Consider the following 20918-nt stretch of genomic DNA (forward strand, 5'->3'; position numbering starts at 1 on the left):
CTTGGGTGAGTAAATGATGACGGAGTTGTTATTTTTGGGTGAACTATCCCTTTAAGTAACCCGCCATAATAAGCTTAACAATTTCTGTTTAATCCACAAGTGGCCCATTGTCTGATTCTCGTTTTGGTCATTAAAACTAAATGTAAACCGTTACAACAAGTCATTAATACTTTCATTCTCTCTGTGTTTGTCATGAATGTTCTCAAAAACCAGTTTTCCTCTTTCCTCCTGCAGTGCCAACACAGATACCGCATCCTTTGGGGCCGATGGCGTTTGCGGCTCTGATCGCTGGCCCCGTGTGCATAGTGTGCTTCATGATGGTCACTGTGTTCTACATCTGCCACACCCGCTCGGTCATCCACCATCGCGTGCCTAATGAGGAAGATCCCAACATGGACCACCCCTTCATCAACGTGGGAACCACGCTCAAAGACCTCATCTACGACATGACCACGTCAGGGTCGGGCTCCGGTACGTCACTTTTGGTTCATGTCAAGTAATCCCTTTCAGCAAATGCGTGTTTCGAATGTCAAATCTCTTCTCGTCTCTCGTCAACCCTATTTGATTCACAAGAAGCTTTTCAGTGGATTCTTTTTATTCTTTATTTGTCCATGTAGTGTCTGTATAATTACCTGTTTGTCTTCCTAAACACCTGCATCCTTTTCTGTGTGCATTCCACACCGGTTGTTTACGTCTGCATGTCTGCTTGGCTCTTTGTTGTCTAGTTTGTGAATCGCTACCTTTCTTTGTATGCGTTTGTTTGTGTGTGTGTGTGTGTGTGCGTGTGTGTGTGTGTGTGTGTGTGTGTGTGTGTTTGTTGAAACCCAGCAGTCATCGCACGAGATCTCGGGCATGTTTAAAGACAGGGTGCAGAGAGTAAAGTGGTGGTTGTCTTATTGTCACGTCTTTGGCTGCACAGTCTCCCCAGCAAGCCGTAAGAACACGAAGGCTTTGTTCAGACAGACAGAAAAATCCAGGGTTTTTTTGCCACATAAGAAAAAACATATTTGGGGACAGGAACTAGTATGCTGTATTATTTGGGTCTACGTCATATTCGAAAGCTGAGTTGTCCTCTACATAGCAAATGTCACGCTGACATACATAAAGAACCATATACTGTATATCTGTATGCATATGGATGCATTAAATGCATCTCTGTCTTACAATATGTTGTTTCATGTATTCTGAGTTCATAACCGAGGCAAGATGTGATTTAATATCAATTGATATAAATACGCTCAGTATTCACTTCACTGTCTGACTAGACGATCACATTTTATGGTTTGCTAAATGATAGACAACCTCATAAAGATCAGATTTGTGTTCAATGTGAATAAAGTCTGGTTCTTCACAGCTCTTACGTCGCTCCCCAAGGTATGAGAACTAGAACAAAGTTCAAACAAACCTGCAGACTTCGGTTAAGGTCACATATCCCCAGATATCTACACCAACTTGGTTTGCGCAGTTAAATCATCTTGCTCAAATTTTAGCCAAGTGAAGAAAAATGTCTGTGGAGGTGGTTGAAACTGAGCATGTCCAAGGACACAATCATGCTGCAGTTTGAATTGGTAAATAAACCAAAATGATTGTCTGATAAAATTATGAAGAATTACGTCAAAAGAAGTCGGTCTTCCGACACCCTCAACTCATTAACATTTTATTTAAAGGCCAAGTGTGATTTCTCTGCCACCCATAGTACCAAACCGATTTGCAAAAACAATCGAAATTCCAGAATCTGCTGCTTTTGCTCCTCTGCCCACCCACCATCTTTCCCACCCCAAAATTAAGACGTCGAGGCAGCACATGTTGGGCCGCTTAAAGGGATAGTTCCCCAAAAATGAAAATTCTGTCATCATTTACTCGCCCTCGTGATTTCAAACCTGTTTGACTTTCCTTTTTCAGCGGAACACGAAAGCAGATATTTTGAAGAATGTTCAGTGCACCCATGCACTTCTATTGTACGGACACAAAACCAATGCAAGTGAATGGGTGCCGGTTAACAACATTTTTCAGCAGAACACAAAAGAAGATATTTTGAAGAAAGTCAAACAGGTTTGAAATGACAAGAGGGCGAGTAAATGATGACAGAATTTTCATTTTTGGGTGAACTTTCACTTTAAACTAATTATAATTCTAACGGCTTGACTGTAGTTGTATTTGCGTATTAGTCGACACAAAACTATCGTCAGCCCTTTTTAGCTAACGGTGCATTTCTAGTTAAATGGATATTCAATAAAAATGTAGGACAGGACTTGAAAGTTTCATCATGAAATAAAAGAAAAGTTATTTTCCTCCCAGTTCCCGTTAACCTATTTCTTAATGCACTTTGGTAGTCTGGTCTCTGTTAAACATTTGATTCAGCCTGTACGTCTGGTTTGGAGCGGCGCCACTGACTCGTCTTACTGTAGCTGTCTGAGTCTGGATGTGACATAACCTCGGCAGTGAATCACATTGTAGATGTCGTTTTTCACCACATCTTCCTCTGTGGGTTTTGTCCGTGAGCCGCAAGTATGTTCCACGGCACCGTTCGCTGTCTCTGCATTTCTCCGCCTGTCTGGCTGACCTTGCTGTCCCTGTCATAGGCAAATTGAATCGGTGGTTTGAAGCATGCATTACTGAGAAGGTCACAGGTTGATAAGCCCACACATTCGCCCACTCCTCTGCTGTTTTCAGACTGTTTTCATGTTCTGAGCATGAGACGTCTAGTTGGTTCTATGAAGATGGTGAAACAGTTTTCGTCTGTATGTATGTGCATTTTTCTTTGTCTTAACAGTAGTTTTGAGCATTGACAAGAATGACCTTTAAATTAGTAACTGTTCCATAATTTTAGGCTATTTTATTTACACTTACTACAGTTATTACACTGATGGTATTAGGGATGCACCGATACCAGTATTGGTATCGAAAATATATTGGTATCGACCGATACCAAGCTCATGTACTCGTAATGACACACCGATACCAAAGACCGATACCTCACGTGACATACATAGAGCCCTATGATTTCCGCAATGCGGAAAACGCGGACTGACTCGAGGAATCCATGCATTTCCTAACAAGAAATTAGCGCTTAACAGCTAACATAACAGTTAACGAAATATTCAGATACTGTTTAAATATGTATTCTGCTTGTTTTACGTTACCGTGTGTGAAAGAGTGGTGCGGTTGCGTGTACTGAACGCATTGTGCTTGTGGAGCTTTCAGCGCCAGCGTTTCACTGCACGAGGACACGAACACATAAACAAACACCATTTGCGGCGATCCGTCAAAATAAAAGTCTGGTTAACTTAAACAAACGCTCTTTGCGGCGTCCCGTCAAAATAAAAGTCCGGTTGACTTGAACAAGTTATAATACACTCACATTTTACCACACCACCCCCCTTAAATTTTTTATAATTTGACCACGGAGTATATTCTTTACTTTAGTAAACTGAAGTAAATGTGCTAATAAAATTGTGCTACTTATCATAAAAAATAGAACTTGATTAAAAATAGTACTTAAATTTAAGTAGACCTAAAACAAAAGAAAAGAAGAAAATGTACCAGTAAGATACTGGTTTATTAACATTATTGTACATTATACAGGCATCGGTTATAGGTATCGGTATCGGCGAGTACCAGAAAAAAATACTCGTACTCGGTCTTTAAAGAATGGTATCGGTGCATCCCTAGATGGTATGTTCAACCATCACATAACTTGGTTCACGTTCACCTGCGTATTCAAACTAAGGTCTGATGTCAATGTCTGTTCATAGTCCTTCATTCATTCACATTGTGCTCTGAATAATCCAGCCATGCCAAAAGTGGTCATGTCCTTTCTACATGCCATAGAAGGACCTTTTTTGTCTAAATGGTTCCATAAAGAGCCTTTAACATCCGAAGAACTTTTCTGTTTCGCAAAAGATTCTTTGTGGCGAAGAAAGGATCTTCAGATTAATAAAAAGTAAGAAAGAGACGGTTCTTTAAAGAACCGTTGAATGAATGGTTCTTTGTGGGACCAAAAATGGTGAAGAACCTTTTAAGCAACCTTTTCAAGAGTGTGTGGGATTATTGGCCGGATCGGTAAGATTTTAGTGTCACGGTGGCCTGCGTCTGAACACTCATTGCTTGACACTGACCCCATCCACTGTCTCCATGGCTTCTCATCGTCCCCATACAAAAACACGCTCCATTTAGCTCCTAATGGCTTGTCCTGCTATTTTTGAAGTGGTACTGGTACGCCGAGTCCGTCCCTGAATGCTTTAGTATAAAATGACTCACTGTAATGTTGATGGAGAACATAAACCTCTAGATCGGCCAGTGAGGTCAACTGGTTTTGATTTGTTACTTGACAACACACTCACGCAACACACATTCTTTTTCATCGCTTTATGCTTCGTTTTTTGAATAGTTTTTTACTAAAATGTCTCTTGAATTCTTACTGTTCTAATATGAATGTTAAAATGAAGTATAAATATGAAATCTGTTCTTGGAGGATTTTTGGTGGTTATTTTACTGGTTGTATATAAATCCGTTATTAAGAACACCAAATAATTGAGATGCCAAATATTTATATCTATTGTTTACCGCACGACCTAGTGTAGGTGTTTGCTTTTGACGGCAAACGATTTTTAATTTGATCTACATCACGGAGACGAGTTGAAGTCTGAATCAAATGTGACAGCAGAGAAAGACTGTGAGGTGTGAAATTATATATTGAAATCAGAAATTGCTATTGTGGTGTATTTGTTAGTTAATGGTTTAGTTTCATTGTTGTGCACAAACAGCACAGTGGTGTCTTGGAGCTGTTTCTTTTTTAATTTGGTTGAAGCGATTCATGGTCTGAATCAATAGCATCTGGTTTAAATTATGGTCTGAATCGATCTGAATCAAATTCGCCGGTTCAAACGAAGGATCATTAAACCAAAAGGTGTTTTATTTGATAGTCTGAGAACCTTGTCGTGTTGTGCGCAATGTGGAAGATTTGTTACTGACTGGTTGAGCATGATCATATGATGATGTGCAGTTGAGGATCTTATAACAGATTTGTTGAAGAAATCAATGTTTTAATATATTGCAATATTTTACCTCACAATTCTGTATCAGTATTGTCATACCAAGAATTTGTATTTGGCTTCAGTGTTCAGAAGTTTTAAAACACTTGACTGAAATGTTTCTCGTAATCTTAAATGCTTTTGCAAATTCTAGGCAAAGGGTGGCTACTTTGGCTACTTCTTTTCGAAGCGTGTAGTCGCAACATTCCTATAGTTACAACTGTTATTTCAGTTTTGATAAGTTCACTGTTATTCAATGATGTCACAACGTCGAAAAAATATAGATAAAGAATGAGTCTTTCAATTAAACGGGAAGTGTACGTTTTCACAAACATTCACAAGTCCAATGCAGATAAAGGAAAACAACATATACATTTTTACGTTACTATGCAGTAAACATAAAGAATCGTTTTGCTTTATTCTCGTCTTTTCATTTGTTTTTCATAAGCTTTCCAACTTTTCCAGGTCTGCCTCTGTTGGTGCAGAGGACCATAGCGAGAACCATCATCCTACAGGAAAGCATCGGCAAGGGTCGGTTTGGTGAGGTGTGGAGGGGGAAGTGGAGAGGAGAAGAGGTGGCAGTCAAGATCTTCTCCTCCAGAGAGGAACGGTCCTGGTTTCGGGAAGCGGAGATTTACCAGACCGTCATGCTTCGCCACGAGAATATTCTGGGCTTCATCGCCGCTGACAACAAAGGTCAGCAGCACTGATGCATGCTGGGATTCGTTAAATGGCTCACCTTGTTTGTGCCTCACTTTAGGATAGACGCTATTTATTTTTTTGGATGATAATGGCAGATTATAGAATTTTTGCTACGGTTAAACTGGATATGAAAAATGCAGCCACGGAAAAAATTGAGACCATTCCAAATTTTCATTTCAAATCAGCATTTCTAGATGTATTGTGGTCATTCAAGTCCGGTGTTTGTTGAATTTCAACAAAATCAAACCTCAGGAGAGACTGTGTCAACCAACAGCAATGTGAAAAAAACTGTGATAAAAAAATCCAGGTTATCATATAAAAAAACCTTTTTTAACTTTTCCTAAATACTGTACTTGTATTGCTTAAAAGTTAATCTGAACTTGTTTTCTTTGCAGTATTTGAGAGCATCTTTTCTAAAATTTTGACCTGTTTCTCCAGTTCTCATTTTCTGCAAATAAATGCAAATAGAAACAATATTTTTATTTGAAATTTGAGAGAAATATTGTTAGTAGTTCACAGAATAAAACAAAAATGATAATTTTATCTAAACACATACCTATAAATAGTACATTTTAAAATCAGAAAAATGGTCTCTTAATGTTTTCCGCGGCTGTATCTGCTTTTATCTGTTAAAATCATGTGATGTGTAATAGAAAATAAAACTCTGTTACTTGCAACTCACCAACATTCTATCAGACCCTCTTTCTGAGAGACTTTTGGGAAGCAGGTGGCATGTGATGGTCATGTTTACACTTATGTTTGTATTGAGCAGTTGTTAAAGTCTGCCCAGCTGATTTGAGATCTCACAAGCCATCTGGAGGTCTCTCGCTGTTTGCTTATCTGATCTGTTGTTTCTTTTCTCTCTCTCAGACAATGGAACATGGACCCAGCTGTGGCTGGTTTCAGACTACCATGAGCACGGCTCGCTCTTCGACTACCTGAATCGCTATACAGTGACCGTGGAGGGTATGATCAAGCTGTCTCTGTCCACTGCCAGCGGCCTGGCTCACCTGCACATGGAGATTGTCGGAACACAAGGTACTCATTTGATCATCTGCGCTCATGTGGAATGCCAGAAGTTAGCTTGACAACAGACAGTTGCGTTCACATCTGCGGTTGATGTACTGTAATGAGTGTCTCTTTTGCCGTTTGAAGAAGGATTTCGACATTAGCAACATTTGTGTTAAAACACCTAAAAAAAATCCAAGCATTTTCCAGATTTAAGACTTAACAATTATAAAAGTAAAACAATTATATTCTTTCCCACTTTATGTTGTGTGTATTTATATACAGCCACAGAAAAAAATAATTAAGAGACCATTTCTAAGACCATTTTCAGTTTTTCTGACTTTACTATTTAGAGTTATTTGTTGAGGTAAACTGTTCTTTTTTTTATTCTGTAAACTACTAACAATATTTCTATCAAATTTCAAATAAAATATTGTATTTATTTGCAGAAAATGAAAACTGGAGAAACGGGTCAAAATAATATGCTCTGTTTATTCAGACCTCAAATATTGCAACGATAACAAGTTAATATTCACTTTTAAGCAATACAACAGTCATATTTGTACATGTATTTCGGAAAAGTTCAAAAACATTTTTATGTGATGGCACCAGTTACAATAGTTGTTTTGGAAAACCAGTAGCCACAGTATTAAGCCCTGTTAGGGTTAAGATTAACTTTATTAATCATTGTATTTATTGATATTGATTATCAATATTATTTGTAATATTAGGTATAATTATTGACACCTCGACCTCGCTAATTTTCAAACCCTGGCTACGGCCATGCACACAAAAATGTTAACATTTTTTTTGCCCTTTTCTTATGCAAGTACTTAACAAATAAATACACCCAATATACACTCACCTAAAGGATTATTAGGAACACCTGTTCAATTTCTCATTAATGCAATTATCTAATCAACCAATCACATGGCAGTTGCTTCAATGCATTTAGGGGTGTGGTCCTGGTCAAGACAATCTCCTGAACTCCAAACTGAATGTCAGAATGGGAAAGAAAGGTGATTTAAGCAATTTTGAGCGTGGCATGGTTGTTGGTGCCAGACGGGCCGGTCTGAGTATTTCACAATCTGCTCAGTTACTGGGATTTTCACGCACAACCATTTCTAGGGTTTACAAAGAATGGTGTGAAAAGGGAAAAACATCCAGTATGCGGCAGTCCTGTGGGCGAAAATGCCTTGTTGATGCTAGAGGTCAGAGGAGAATGGGCCGACTGATTCAAGCTGATAGAAGAGCAACTTTGACTGAAATAACCACTCGTTACAACCGAGGTATGCAGCAAAGCATTTGTGAAGCCACAACACGCACAACCTTGAGGCAGATGGGCTACAACAGCAGAAGACCCCACCGGGTACCACTCATCTCCACTACAAATAGGAAAAAGAGGCTACAATTTGCACGAGCTCACCAAAATTGGACAGTTGAAGACTGGAAAAATGTTGCCTGGTCTGATGAGTCTCGATTTCTGTTGAGACATTCAAATGGTAGAGTCAGAATTTGGCGTAAACAGAATGAGAACATGGATCCATCATGCCTTGTTACCACTGTGCAGGCTGGTGGTGGTGGTGTAATGGTGTGGGGGATGTTTTCTTGGCACACTTTAGGCCCCTTAGTGCCAATTGGGCATCGTTTAAATGCCACGGCCTACCTGAGCATTGTTTCTGACCATGTCCATCCCTTTATGACCACCATGTACCCATCCTCTAATGGCTACTTCCAGCAGGATAATGCACCATGTCACAAAGCTCGAATCATTTCAAATTGGTTTCTTGAACATGACAATGAGTTCACTGTACTAGAATGGCCCCCACAGTCACCAGATCTCAACCCGATAGAACATCTTTGGGATGTGGTGGAACGGGAGCTTCGTGCCCTGGATGTGCATCCCACAAATCTCCATCAACTGCAAGATGCTATCCTATCAATATGGGCCAACATTTCTAAAGAATGCTTTCAGCACCTTGTTGAATCAATGCCACGTAGAATTAAGGCAGTTCTGAAGGCGAAAGGGGGTCAAACACCGTATTAGTATGGTGTTCCTAATAATCCTTTAGGTGAGTGTATATATATAATGTACTTAATATTTTTTATTTTGCAAATTCAATTCAATATTTTTTGAAGGGACATAAGGTTTAAAAAGTTGAGTAATATTACCAGTAACTTCTAAAACTATCAACAATCCTTGGTATCGCCTTACTGTATATCCAATAAGGCCTCACTTTTTGGATTTTTGGAGTTACGTTTAGAAAACTCTGAAGGTTTTACAACCGGTTCCGTTCAGAGGAATAAAGCGCACGTATGTGAATAGATTTACCTATCAATCACCTTAACGGGGCATTAAGAAGCATCTTTTGGCTGACGGTGAGTTTCCTGGGAGGCCTCAGCCTGCTTCTGCGTAGGATGTTGTCACAACATGAGCTATAGCAGATGTTAATTCATTTGCTCATTTATAGCGAGCTGCTAATTCATCTTCACACAGACTGTGTTGAATTCCTTCGAATGATGCCAGATCGATTCTTCATCTTTAAAGCCTAGTGCTTATTAAGGCTGGAATTGGAAGTTGATTTATTTTCAATGGAGAAAAATTGTGGTTTGAGTGGTTGTTTATGTATCCAAATCTAAAGCATAAGCACTTGCTGATTTGAGTCTGATTTAGACGCCTTTATCACGGTCACAGAATGAAATGGTATTTTGTAAATAATAATGTCATCAGCAGAAGCGTTTGTTGTTGTGGCAGGCTTCATTTAACGCCACAGCAACTTTATTACATTGGTATAATTGAGACATAATGCCCCATTACGCTCGGAGAGTGTGTCTCTATGAAGCTCTTTAAGATCAATTTAACGTAGCCTGTTGTAGTTTAAATTGTATAACGGAGCTTTAATTTGTTCACGGCTGCTAAAAAAAAACGTGTGAAGTGTTGACTCGTACTTGGTTTCTGTGAAGTGGATTTGCTCGTACTTTTCTTAAAGGCGGGGTAACCGGTTTCCGAATTACGCTTTATACAACTGAGTCGGGCCGAGTACCAAAACAACCTTGTAGCCAATCAGCAGTAAGGTGTACAGTGCACAGGACGGACATTAGTGGAGCCGAGCGCTGACGAAAGCGAAAGATGGGGGTAGGGGTGTGTCTGTTTTGGTGATTTGAACATCAACAACGGCTAAGAGAAATCGGACACCCTGCCTTTAAGGCTCAAACTTTCACCAGTGGCATGATTGCATCGCCATATCTAGGGACCATAATGCCATACTGGCTGTAATAAGACTAACAAACCACCCAGAACACCGTAGCATGCCCTTAGAGCAGTGGTTCTCAAACTTTTTTGTTGTAAGGCCCCCTTTGTGTAGAGTGCATTGCTTTGCGGCTCCCCAAATAAAGACTTATAATCTTAAACTTAAAATTAATTAAACCAAGAAAATATTCAGTTAAACAATGCTAAAACATCAATTCTTTTGGTTGGTGTCGTTGTTTTTCTGATGTTTGATTGCACAAAATTTATGATAAATATCTATATTTCTAAAATGCCACAAAATCTGTGACCCCCTGGAACCATCTTGGGCCCCCCAGGAGGCCACGGCCCCCAGTTTGAGAACCACTGCCTTAGAGCAACCCAGAACACCCTATTAACCGCATAGCAACGGACAAGGACACCTTGGCAACTGCCCAGACTGCTGTAGCTTTTGCACAGGAAGGAATTGAAATGTGAAAACGAAGAGGTATGTCAGAAAAGTTCACATTATGCTTTGAAAGGGCAGTCATTTTCTTTGTGATTGTCACGGCTGTAATCTTTGTGTAGTTTTAGGCCATGGAAGGTAGCATGAGGATCTTCTTGTCAAGCCGTTCTGCTTATTTCCCTTATGAACTTGAAGGTTCAGAGCAGCAACATAAAGCAGATACATGCTGAGGCAGCATTAAACCGACAGCGACTTTGAGCTGCGAATAATGAAAGCATTTATATAGCTCATGGGAGCACAGTGAAATGGTCCTCCAGGGAGCACAGTGTTTGTGTGCTTATGTGTGGGGGTGTACATGTACAGTGCCTTGCAAAAGTATTCGTCCCCCTTCATTTTACTCGCATTTTGTTATCCTGCTGCCTTAACGTAAACTACTTTCTTTTTTTACATTAATCTACACTCCAAGTTTTCACGTGTCTTCACTGAGCAAAGGTTTGAGTGTGGCCACTCGGCCATAAAGCCCGGATTGGTGGAGTGTTGCAGTGATGTTTGTCCTTCTGTAAGTTTCTTCCATCTCCATATATGATCGTGGAGCTCAACCAGAGTAATCATCAGCTTCTTGGTCACCACACTAACCAAGACCCTGCCTCATCGATGGCTCAGTTTGGACAGGAGGTCAGCTCAAGTAAGAGATCTGGTGGTTCCAAACCTCTTTCATTGAGGATAAATGGAGGCTACATGCTTCTGTGAACCTTCAATACAGCAGATTTTTTTCAGAAGTCTTCTCCAGATCTGTGCCTTGATACAATCCTGTCTCAAAGCTCTACTGGCAGTTCTTTTGACCTTATGTCTTGGTTTTTACTTTGATATGCATTTTCAGCTGTTGCACCTTTTATTGAGAGGTATGTGCCGCTCCAAATCATACTTATTCAATTGAATTTGCCACAGGTGATATCCACTCGAAGTGTAGAAACATCAACAAGCAAAACTAATGCATCGGAGCTAAATTTCAAGTGTCCCAGAAAAGGGATGCAATGTAGTTATTTCAGTGTTCAATTTTTAATAAATTTGCAAAGTTGTCACAAACTTTTTTTTGTCACTATTATGCATGGAGTGTAGATTTATGTTATTTTGTTTTATTTAAAGTAGTTTAAGATAAGTCAGCAACATAACAAAATGTGAATAAAATGAAGGGGGCTTAATATTTTTGCATGGGACTGTATTGTGCATGATTTTGTGTGCGTGTGCGTGTTTGACCTGTAAGTGTTTCTGTTCTTCAGTCTTCAAGTCTTGATGGCGTGATATAGTGAGGGAATCAGATGGTAATACTATGGCACTTTTGTGTGTGCCATTGTAATGAAATTAGTGTATGAATACTTTGAAACCCCATAGTACATAGGATCCCCATTGGATTGTAAGGGATACTACATTTCTGAAAGTATAGTTGTGGCTAAACATTATGTCCATTTTATTAGGAGTGTAACGATACGCACAGCTCTCGATTCGATACGTTACACGATACTGGGTTTATGGTTGCGATTGCACAACGGTATTTCAAATAATAAAAATAAAAAACTGACACTCAAATTACTGATTTTCCGAATTTTTCCTTTAACAAATGTTGCAAAAATTGGGTGGTTTCCCAAACAAGGATTAGCTTAAACCAGGACTAGGCCTTAGTGAATTAGCATGTTTAAGTCGTTTTTAAAAACATACTTTACAAAAAAAACATTACTGTTTCCATCTTGAGAAAAAACAATCGCATTGATATACTGTATTTTAAGATATGTCAGCGCAAGTTGTTTTCGATCAAGACACCTCTAACATTTAAGTTGGTCTGGGACTAGGTTTAAACCCTGTCCGGGAAACCGCCCCTTAAGGTTTAATTCAACCATCTTTATGTAAACTAATAAAAACTGAATAGATCTGTCACAGAAAAATAAAACTGAATTTTAATAGCTCTATGATACATATCTCAATGTTTTTGTATTGCGAAACGCGATACTTCAATATATATTTACACCCCTACCAGTTATACAAAATTTGCTGTAAATGCTCCTTCGGGTTTAATTAAACCATCAAAATATGAGACGTAATGTACAAAATGATAAACTAAAGTTATTTATTGGACAAAATTATTTGACAAAAAGCAAACCATAGTGTATCAGGAATATGCGTTCTATTCTAATATATAAAACATAAAGAAAAACAAACATTGACTACAACTTTATTAGTTATTGATGTTTGCCGATCCTCTTTTGTGGTACTATTTTGTAGTCATTCTGAGCTGTCTTTATAATCTATGCACACGGTTTCCCCAAAAACATGCTTACTACACTTACTACTGTATAAGGAAACCATTGTTAACTAAGAGATTTTCATACTGAAATCCACTGCCTTAAAAAAATGTAACACAAAAAAATTGTGTCTAAAAAACATAACATTTGCTTCTTCAAGCCTTGAATTCTTTTTCTAAATATGGCTATTTTTTCCTCTAATTCTTATTTCCCATATTCTCTCATTTGATTCCAGGCAAGCCTGCTATCGCCCACAGGGATTTAAAATCGAAGAACATTCTAGTCAAGAAGAACGGCACCTGCTGTATCGCCGACCTGGGCTTGGCTGTGCGACACGACTCCGCCACAGATACCATCGACATCGCCCCCAATCACAGAGTGGGCACCAAAAGGTAGGGGGGGATCGTTACCATCATCATTTCTTTCGTTCTTTCTTGTGTTCCTCACTTTACTCTAGATGGCGCTTCTGCCTTTGTCTTGTTGTTCATTTTCTCCCTTGCTTACTCCAGCTTTAATCCTCCTAGTAGCATGGCCTTGTAAACTAACGGTACTGTTTAGCGTGTTGACAAAATGTTCATACGCTCACCTACTTGTAAGTCGCTTTGGATAAAAGCGTCTGCCAAATAAATGAATCAGTGAATTAGTACATTCATTCGTATAGCCAGTTGCTGAAATGTATTGTGGGTGAGTGAAGGTGCACCTCCATCACCTCAGGCTTAACTATGGCTACCAGTATGTGAGGAGGAAACTATTTCTACTTGTTTGTGGATTTTTTGTCATTGTTATTTTGTTTGGATCTGGTTTTTCTGTTATTGTTTCTCTGACTTGGGGGAAATGGTTATTCAAGAGAACAGGTAACATTCGTAGGATATTTCAGCCGTAGTTTTAGCTTTTAATTTGGAAAATACCGTCAATAAGGAGATCTTAGCCTTTACTGGTTGCTAAAAGCATAAAAATAGCCAAAAAGCATTCAATTATACTTCATATTTTTTTAATTGTGGAGATCTGCGACTGCAGGTTCTGTGCGGGTGTAGCGTGGTCTCTTTGGTAAGATGGAATGTGATTTCCTGAGGTTGATGTGATGTAAAATGGCCTGTAATTTTCCCAGTGAGTCATCCTGACTCCAGCTTGTCTTAAGATCAGTCTAGTGATTCATTCCGAGACGGACGTTTTGTTTTCCTCGCCTGCTGATTGTCCGACTCCATTACCATACGCACGCATCCAATGTGTTTCATGTATTAAAGTGATAGTTCAACGAAAAATTCTGTCATCATTTATTCACGCTCATGTAATTTCATGCCTGTATAAATGACTTTGTTCCGATGAACACAAAGATATTTGGAAGAATGTTAGCCATTTTCAGTTCCGGGACATCATTGACTATCATAGTAGGAAGAATTAAATGGTAGTCAAAGGTGCCCGAGAACTCTTTGTTTTCCTAAATTCTTCCAAATATCTTTGTGTTCAACAGAACAAAAAAAACGATATTTTGTTCCTACTATAGTAGTGGACGATGTCCCAGAATTGCTAACATTCTTCCAAATATCTTTCTCTGTGTTCATTGGAACAAATAAATTTGTACAGGTTTGAAACAATCTGAGGGTGAGTAAAAGATGACAGATTTTTCATTTTTGGATGAACTATCGCTTTAATCTATCTCATACTATAAACATTGTATACTGTTTGTGGTAGACTCTTACGACAGATTTATACAAAATGAATAAGTAAATGTCAAGTGCCCTTAGCATTTTTGCGTCAAATTGAATTAGCGTGTTAAAACTCATTTGCCTTAAATATAAAATGTCAAATGAAAAGCATAAAGTTAATGTGGTCTTTACTTCTTGTAGTGGGAAGAGCTTCTCAGAGAGCAGCAGGAGGTCTGGCTTGGTCAAGAGTTTAGTCGTAGATGTTGGATAACCCAGCTACTATCTGGGCTCATGGCCAGAACTCCACCCCACCGGCCCATGAATGTGTTGAAAAGAAACTGACTCACACTCCTGATTTTTTCTCTCAGATTAGTCCTTCTAATGCCCTTGCTTCCTGTGCAAGACTTCACATAACACTTCAACCAACTCGTGTTATTCGCCCCCTCTTGGCACGACAGCGGCATGACGCATCAAAGCATCTGTAAAAGGCGTTACCTCTGAGGCTTTTGTTACATTTCTCACCCATATTTAAATCACAACAGCCCAGCGAGCGTAACAGTGTTATAAAAGCTCTTTAATGTTAAAAAATAGGCGCATTTACAGCCTTATTCAAATAAAATACAATAATATTATATACAATTAAATTAAATATAAAAAATATAAAAAATCATATAAAATAATTAAATTAAATTAATAAAAGCCTTTCCACTGTGAGTTTAAAAGTTTTATTTAATGTACATTATTTTAAAGGATGTGGTCTCAAAAATGTATCTACAGTCGTAGTATTTTTCTTCCAAAAGCGTTTCCAGAGCACTTTTTTTTGATGTGGTGTCTGTAATGTTTTTAAAACATGTGATGCAACATAAACTAAACTACATGAATTCAGCATTTATTGCAACATTGCAGCAAATTAACATTTAATGCAACAATGCAGTAAACTAAACTAAAACCAGAATAAACTGGTGTAAAATGTCTCTGCTCACTATGAAATTATTATGACTAACATAATTGTAAAATTAACTATTTCTATAAAGAAAAACATCAGTTTTAATGTGCAAAAGGAAAGGCTTTAACGGTGCTTTTTAAATTATTTATAGATTTATTTTCTACATACAGTAATACCCCAAATACTGCTGATTTCCTGCTTTCTCACAAGCAGTTTTGTGTTGTGCTGCACTTCTTGGTCCTTGAGGAAACTACATTTAGTTTCTCTTACACACCTGTGCAAATGCTGAATAAAGGGAACCTCAAAAAAATGCAGTGTTTTAGTGTGCAGAAATCTAGCACACCTTGGGATTATAATCATTTTGCTTTGTATGAATCAAGTCAAATAACTGTTCAATTGACTCTTTCAACAGGTATATGGCTCCAGAGGTGCTTGATGATTCCATAAATATGAAGCATTTTGAGCCTTTTAAGAGGGCAGACATCTACGCTATGGGTCTGGTCTTCTGGGAAATCGCAAGCAGATGTTCAATTGGAGGTAGGGTTGTGCGGTAAACCGTTTTTTTACCGGAAATTTACCGGTACATGTTAGATTTCAATCGGTTCAATACCAGAATTTTGCTTGTTTCGGTACTAGTCCACCGCTATGCGGCAGTATGCCACAGAACTGACGCAGAACCGGCCACATAGAAGAACACGATGAATCGCTCTACAAGCACTTTTGCAACCATTTAAACCGAGACACTGTGAGTGATTTATTACAAATTCGGCTCTTTCTACTTTTGCGGAGAGATCTTTACATTGTTTTACAGTGTAACGTATATTCTACATGCTGCGATGCGTCTGTACATCCCCATTCAACGGCATACATAGCGTATACACAGGGCTGGGGAGTAACGAAATACATGTAACTTAGTTACGCATTTAAAATACAATATTTGAGTAACTGTATTTCATTACAGTTACTTTTAAATGGGTGGTAATCAAATTACAATTACATCCAAAAAGTATTTTAGATTACCACAGTGATTACTTGGAATTTTTATGTCATTTATTTCATTTAAACATTCACATAAACTGTAACAGGCAATTCATGTAAACCGCAATCTGTGATTCTCTGACTGATGCAAATGCATCCTAAACTACATTTATGCCCATAAATTTCGTACCCCTTGCCGAATATGCAAAATCATAATAATAAAAAAAATCATAGGAATTTCATGTTAATTTTATTTAGTACTGTCCTGAATAGGCTATTTCACACAATAGAAGTTTACATATAGCCTACTCTGAAGACAAACTGACTAAATTTATACTGATTGCCACATTAACAAAATGGGTTGCACTTTATTTTGTAGTATGTGTACCTATAGTGTACTTACAGTGTACTTACTTAAGAAAGTACTGGGTAGTATAAGGTAACTTCATGGTATAAGTTTAGGTTTAGGGGTAGGTTGAGGGTTAGTACCTAGTTATTACCCAATTATTATATTTACTGTAATAAGTACATAGTTTGTACATGGGAAACTGGACTGTAAAATAAAGTGCTACCAAAAAATGTACAAAGCCTTGAATCTTTATTGTCTGTTGTTACCTGAATGATCAACGACTGTTTTCATGTTTTGTGATAGTTTTTTTGTGAGTTTTTAACTCACAATTCTGACTTCTTTTCTTAGAATTGTGAGACATATACTCACAATTATATATATAATGTCCAATAAGGGAAAACTGTAAAACTTCTGTTGTTTAAAAGTCCTCTGTTTGGTGATCCCTTTGTTTTATGTACCATATTAGTATTGCAAAGTATTATAAAGTATTTATATTAAGTTACAAAACTTGTGTAATCTAAATAAATACATTACAGATTACTTTTTAAAGCATGTATTTTGTAATCTGTAATGAAATGCATTTTAAAAGTAACCTTCCCAGCCCTGCATATACAGTATAACGTTATCTCTGTTCCAGACATCTCAGTTATTCTACTAATCGTCATGAAGTTCTCTTTCGCGTCTTGTATATGTTCTTATACTGTCAAATACACACGCTGTTATGTCAAAAACAAAAGGTTCACATAAGCACAGTCCGTTGTGTTTTAAATGTATATCCGCATCAAAAAAAGAATTTGCCTTAAAGTGACAGTAACCTTATAAATCTGTGTCACTTATTAACAGTGTTGGGTGTAACTAGTTACTAAGTAATTAGTTACTGTAATTTAATCACTTTCCCCTTTAAAAAAGTAAAGTAAGGGATTACTCTTATTTTTTCTGTAATTTAATGACAGTTACTTCTGATTTAATTGAACTTAATACTGTGTAATATATTCAATAGTGGAAATGACATCAAAATTATAAGTCTAACTTTAAAATGTATGTTTTAATGTATCCTTCTTACATTTGTAATACATTGGTCAGTTAATACAAATAATTTATGTAGTTATTTATGTATTTTTTAATGAATTAAAAGAGCCGTTTCATGTCTATCCTTGAATCAATTCTAATCACGGATATAGGATATAGAAAGTAATTAGTACTAAGTAATTAAATACTTTCTGGAGAGAGTAATTTGTACAGTAATCTAATTACACTATTGAATATGTAATTAGTAACTAGTGATTAATTACTTTTTCAGAGTAACTTACTCAACACTGCTTATTAAAGAGAAAATTTAACTTTTGTAGCTTTATTTAGAGTCATTGCATATTTATTTTGTACAGTGAAGACTGTGCAGTGTTTTATTTTTATTGACCATTCAGTTTTTATCTTGAATGCTTCTGTTAAATAGACCTACTTGAAACATTTAATTGTTGTTCAAAATTTAATTGTTCATATTTGTGAGATTATGATGATAAGTCTATATAACCAAAGCATTTTTCAGTAATACAGTGTAAAAGTGTAAAAATAAAATGGTGCTATATAAAATATAAAAAACATATATAAAATATGCATTAAAGCAGTTACAGCAGTTTTATGCAGTCTTCTTAATATTTTTTCAAATCATTTATTTTGGGGCTGGTTATTGATCACCGATGGTACCGATATTACCAGTATTAGATTCTGGTACAGTACCGAAGCCAAAATTTTGGTATCGAGCCAACACTAATTGGAGGTAATAAGTTCTACATCAAATACCGGTTTTAAATTATACCATTATTTTTAGCATTTCTCATTTTGACGTTCAGTCTTATTAGTGGTGTCATAACCTAAGACACAATGTACAGTATTGTGTTGTTTTTGGTGGCTTTGTGCCGGTGGATCTTTAACATGTTTCTCCGCAGGCATTCATGAAGACTACCAGCTGCCGTACTATGACCTGGTGCAGTCAGACCCCTCGGTGGAGGACATGAGGAAAGTGGTGTGCGAACAGAAATTACGGCCGAACATTCCAAACAGGTGGCAGAGCTGTGAGGTAAGCAAACTTTGACCAATAAAAGGACACAAGTGCATGAGAATGTTAAACCAGATGACTAAACCATTTTTTTTTTGCATATCTAATGCAATAACATTCATTTATAAAGTGTGGCTTGACGGGACAGTTCACCCAAACATAAATTCTGTCATCGTTTACTCGCCCTAATGAGATTCCAAACCTGTATGACGTTCTTATTTCTGCAGAACACAAAGGAAGATATTTGGAAGAAGGTTGGTCACCAAACAACATTGGCCTCCATTGACTTCCAATGTATGGACACAAAATATCTTCTTTTGTGTTCCACATGAGTCCTATACAGGGTTTAAATGACATGAGGGTGAATAAACAACGACAGAATTTTTATTTTCGATGAACTGTCCCTTAAAGTGTCCAAAAATATCTTGGTGGGCCACTGTTCGTACTGTACACCCTTGGTTTACCTTTCATAAAATGCATCCTCTTTATCCAGACAGAAGAATTTTAATTTCCTCTTGTAGATCAATAAAGGTAATTTTCCAGCATTTCATTACAGCGCACACAAATCTGCCCTCTCTTTGGGGATAATCACATCACAGCGTTCCCCCGGCAGCCGAAGAAGCATTACTGAATCTTAATAGTGCCGTTTAAAATCCCACATCTGCGCTCTGCTGTTATTGGAAACACAACGCTCCTCCGTCCGTACAAACCACGGTCCTCAAGGGAAGCGGCGTTAGAAAAGTACTGTGGTATTTTCACAGTTCTCCGATTTCCCATCTGTATTGCCAAGCGTTCATCAAACGATCGCCCGACGGTGTCCTCTTTCTTGCTTGGGAAGTGACACAATTTGATTGGATTTGATCCACGATAACGCAACCCTGTAATCTAATCGTTCTCAGCCATATGAAGACTGCCAAACAGCGTCTCTTCATCTTGCCTTCCGTTCTTATTAATAGATACACCGGCTGATGTTTCTTCCTCCTGACCGGTGTTGGAGGACTGCGGTGTTAGTGCGTGACTCAGCAACGGTTCAAGTGACATTTAATGTTTGCCGTTTTAAGCAGATGATATTTCTGCATTCCGATCGTGTTTACGGGTTAGAAATGCAGGAGAGGATATTTTGAGAAATGTTTCAGTGGTATTGTGTCCATGTAGTGGAAGTCAATGGGGTGCAGTGTTGTTGGGTTACTAACGTTCTTCTAACTATCTTCTTTTGTGTTCTGCAGAAGAAAGAAAATCATATCCCAAACTTGTTTCTACAGCTTTATTTTTGTACTAGAAAGATGACCTTATAATGGCGTAATTGTTTTAAATGAGTATACCACATAAGTGATTTGAGATAGAGAAACGAAATGAGTCTCGCAGCACGTTTGGGTGTGGTTACATGGTTCTGTCTCTCCTGCGTGAGGCGGAAACAAAAATAATTTCATTTACATTCTGTGCCGTACTTTCACATCGCGAGTAGAAAGTGGGCGTGAGTAATTGCCCCTAAGAGAGCTCAAATCTCTTTAGAGATCGCTGTGCATTTTGTACGCCGGCAACACTGCGCCGAATATAAAAAGCTCTTTTGCTTGGATGTAATTTGCATCCAATAAAAATCCCAGCAATGAGAAGATCTGTTGAAGCCGCGCTCTGTCAAATGCTCCTGAAAGCTTCACTTTATTAAGGGCACTTAGAAGAGCATTTCTGCTCAGGTTGTTAAGAGATGATGTGCAGATAATGGAAAGAGGGCAACGGTGTCGTATTAGTATCTGTTCTAGCATGTGTTGAATATTAAGATGCTTGACAGCGCGCTAAAAAGTGTTTGATATTTAATTCAATACAAGAAAATACAAGAGACTTTATGTAACCTATGACAAACAACATTCAAATGCACTTTTGCACTGACTCAGGGCTGTACTTTAACTTTTTTGCACATAGCACCGGTGCTACAGAGGTTTAAAGTTTTGTAGCACAGGCCAAACAGTTGTAGCACAACTATACACCTGTTATCATCTTTAAAGTGGAGGTCATCACATAAATAGACAGGTAATTAAAAAAGGACAGTAACGTTTAGAGGTCGTACTACAAGTTAATTATTTTATCATCTAGTTCAAATTAAGCGGAAATTTTGGCGGGTCGTCGCAAAGAGTTTCAGTGTGTTTGTGTTTGACAGTATCGTCACTCAAACGTAAAATATACAAATCCACGAGTGTCACGCTTGTAACATGT

The 20918-nt window shown here is 37.9% G+C and overlaps 1 protein-coding gene across 1 annotated transcript in view; it reads left to right on the forward strand.

The window, feature by feature from the left end:
- tgfbr1b (transforming growth factor, beta receptor 1 b) overlaps positions 1-20918 on the forward strand; it is a 59343-nt gene that overhangs the window by 29187 nt on the left and 9238 nt on the right. Inside the window, exons 3-8 of the mRNA XM_057323078.1 lie at positions 235-471; positions 5499-5729; positions 6606-6773; positions 12968-13124; positions 15737-15861; positions 18598-18728. Coding sequence (XP_057179061.1) covers positions 235-471; positions 5499-5729; positions 6606-6773; positions 12968-13124; positions 15737-15861; positions 18598-18728 — 1049 coding nt within the window. The remainder of the gene's footprint in view (positions 1-234; positions 472-5498; positions 5730-6605; positions 6774-12967; positions 13125-15736; positions 15862-18597; positions 18729-20918) is intronic.

This window comes from Triplophysa rosa, linkage group LG23 (genome assembly GCF_024868665.1).
Source record: "Triplophysa rosa linkage group LG23, Trosa_1v2, whole genome shotgun sequence".
NCBI classification, from domain to species: domain Eukaryota; kingdom Metazoa; phylum Chordata; class Actinopteri; order Cypriniformes; family Nemacheilidae; genus Triplophysa; species Triplophysa rosa.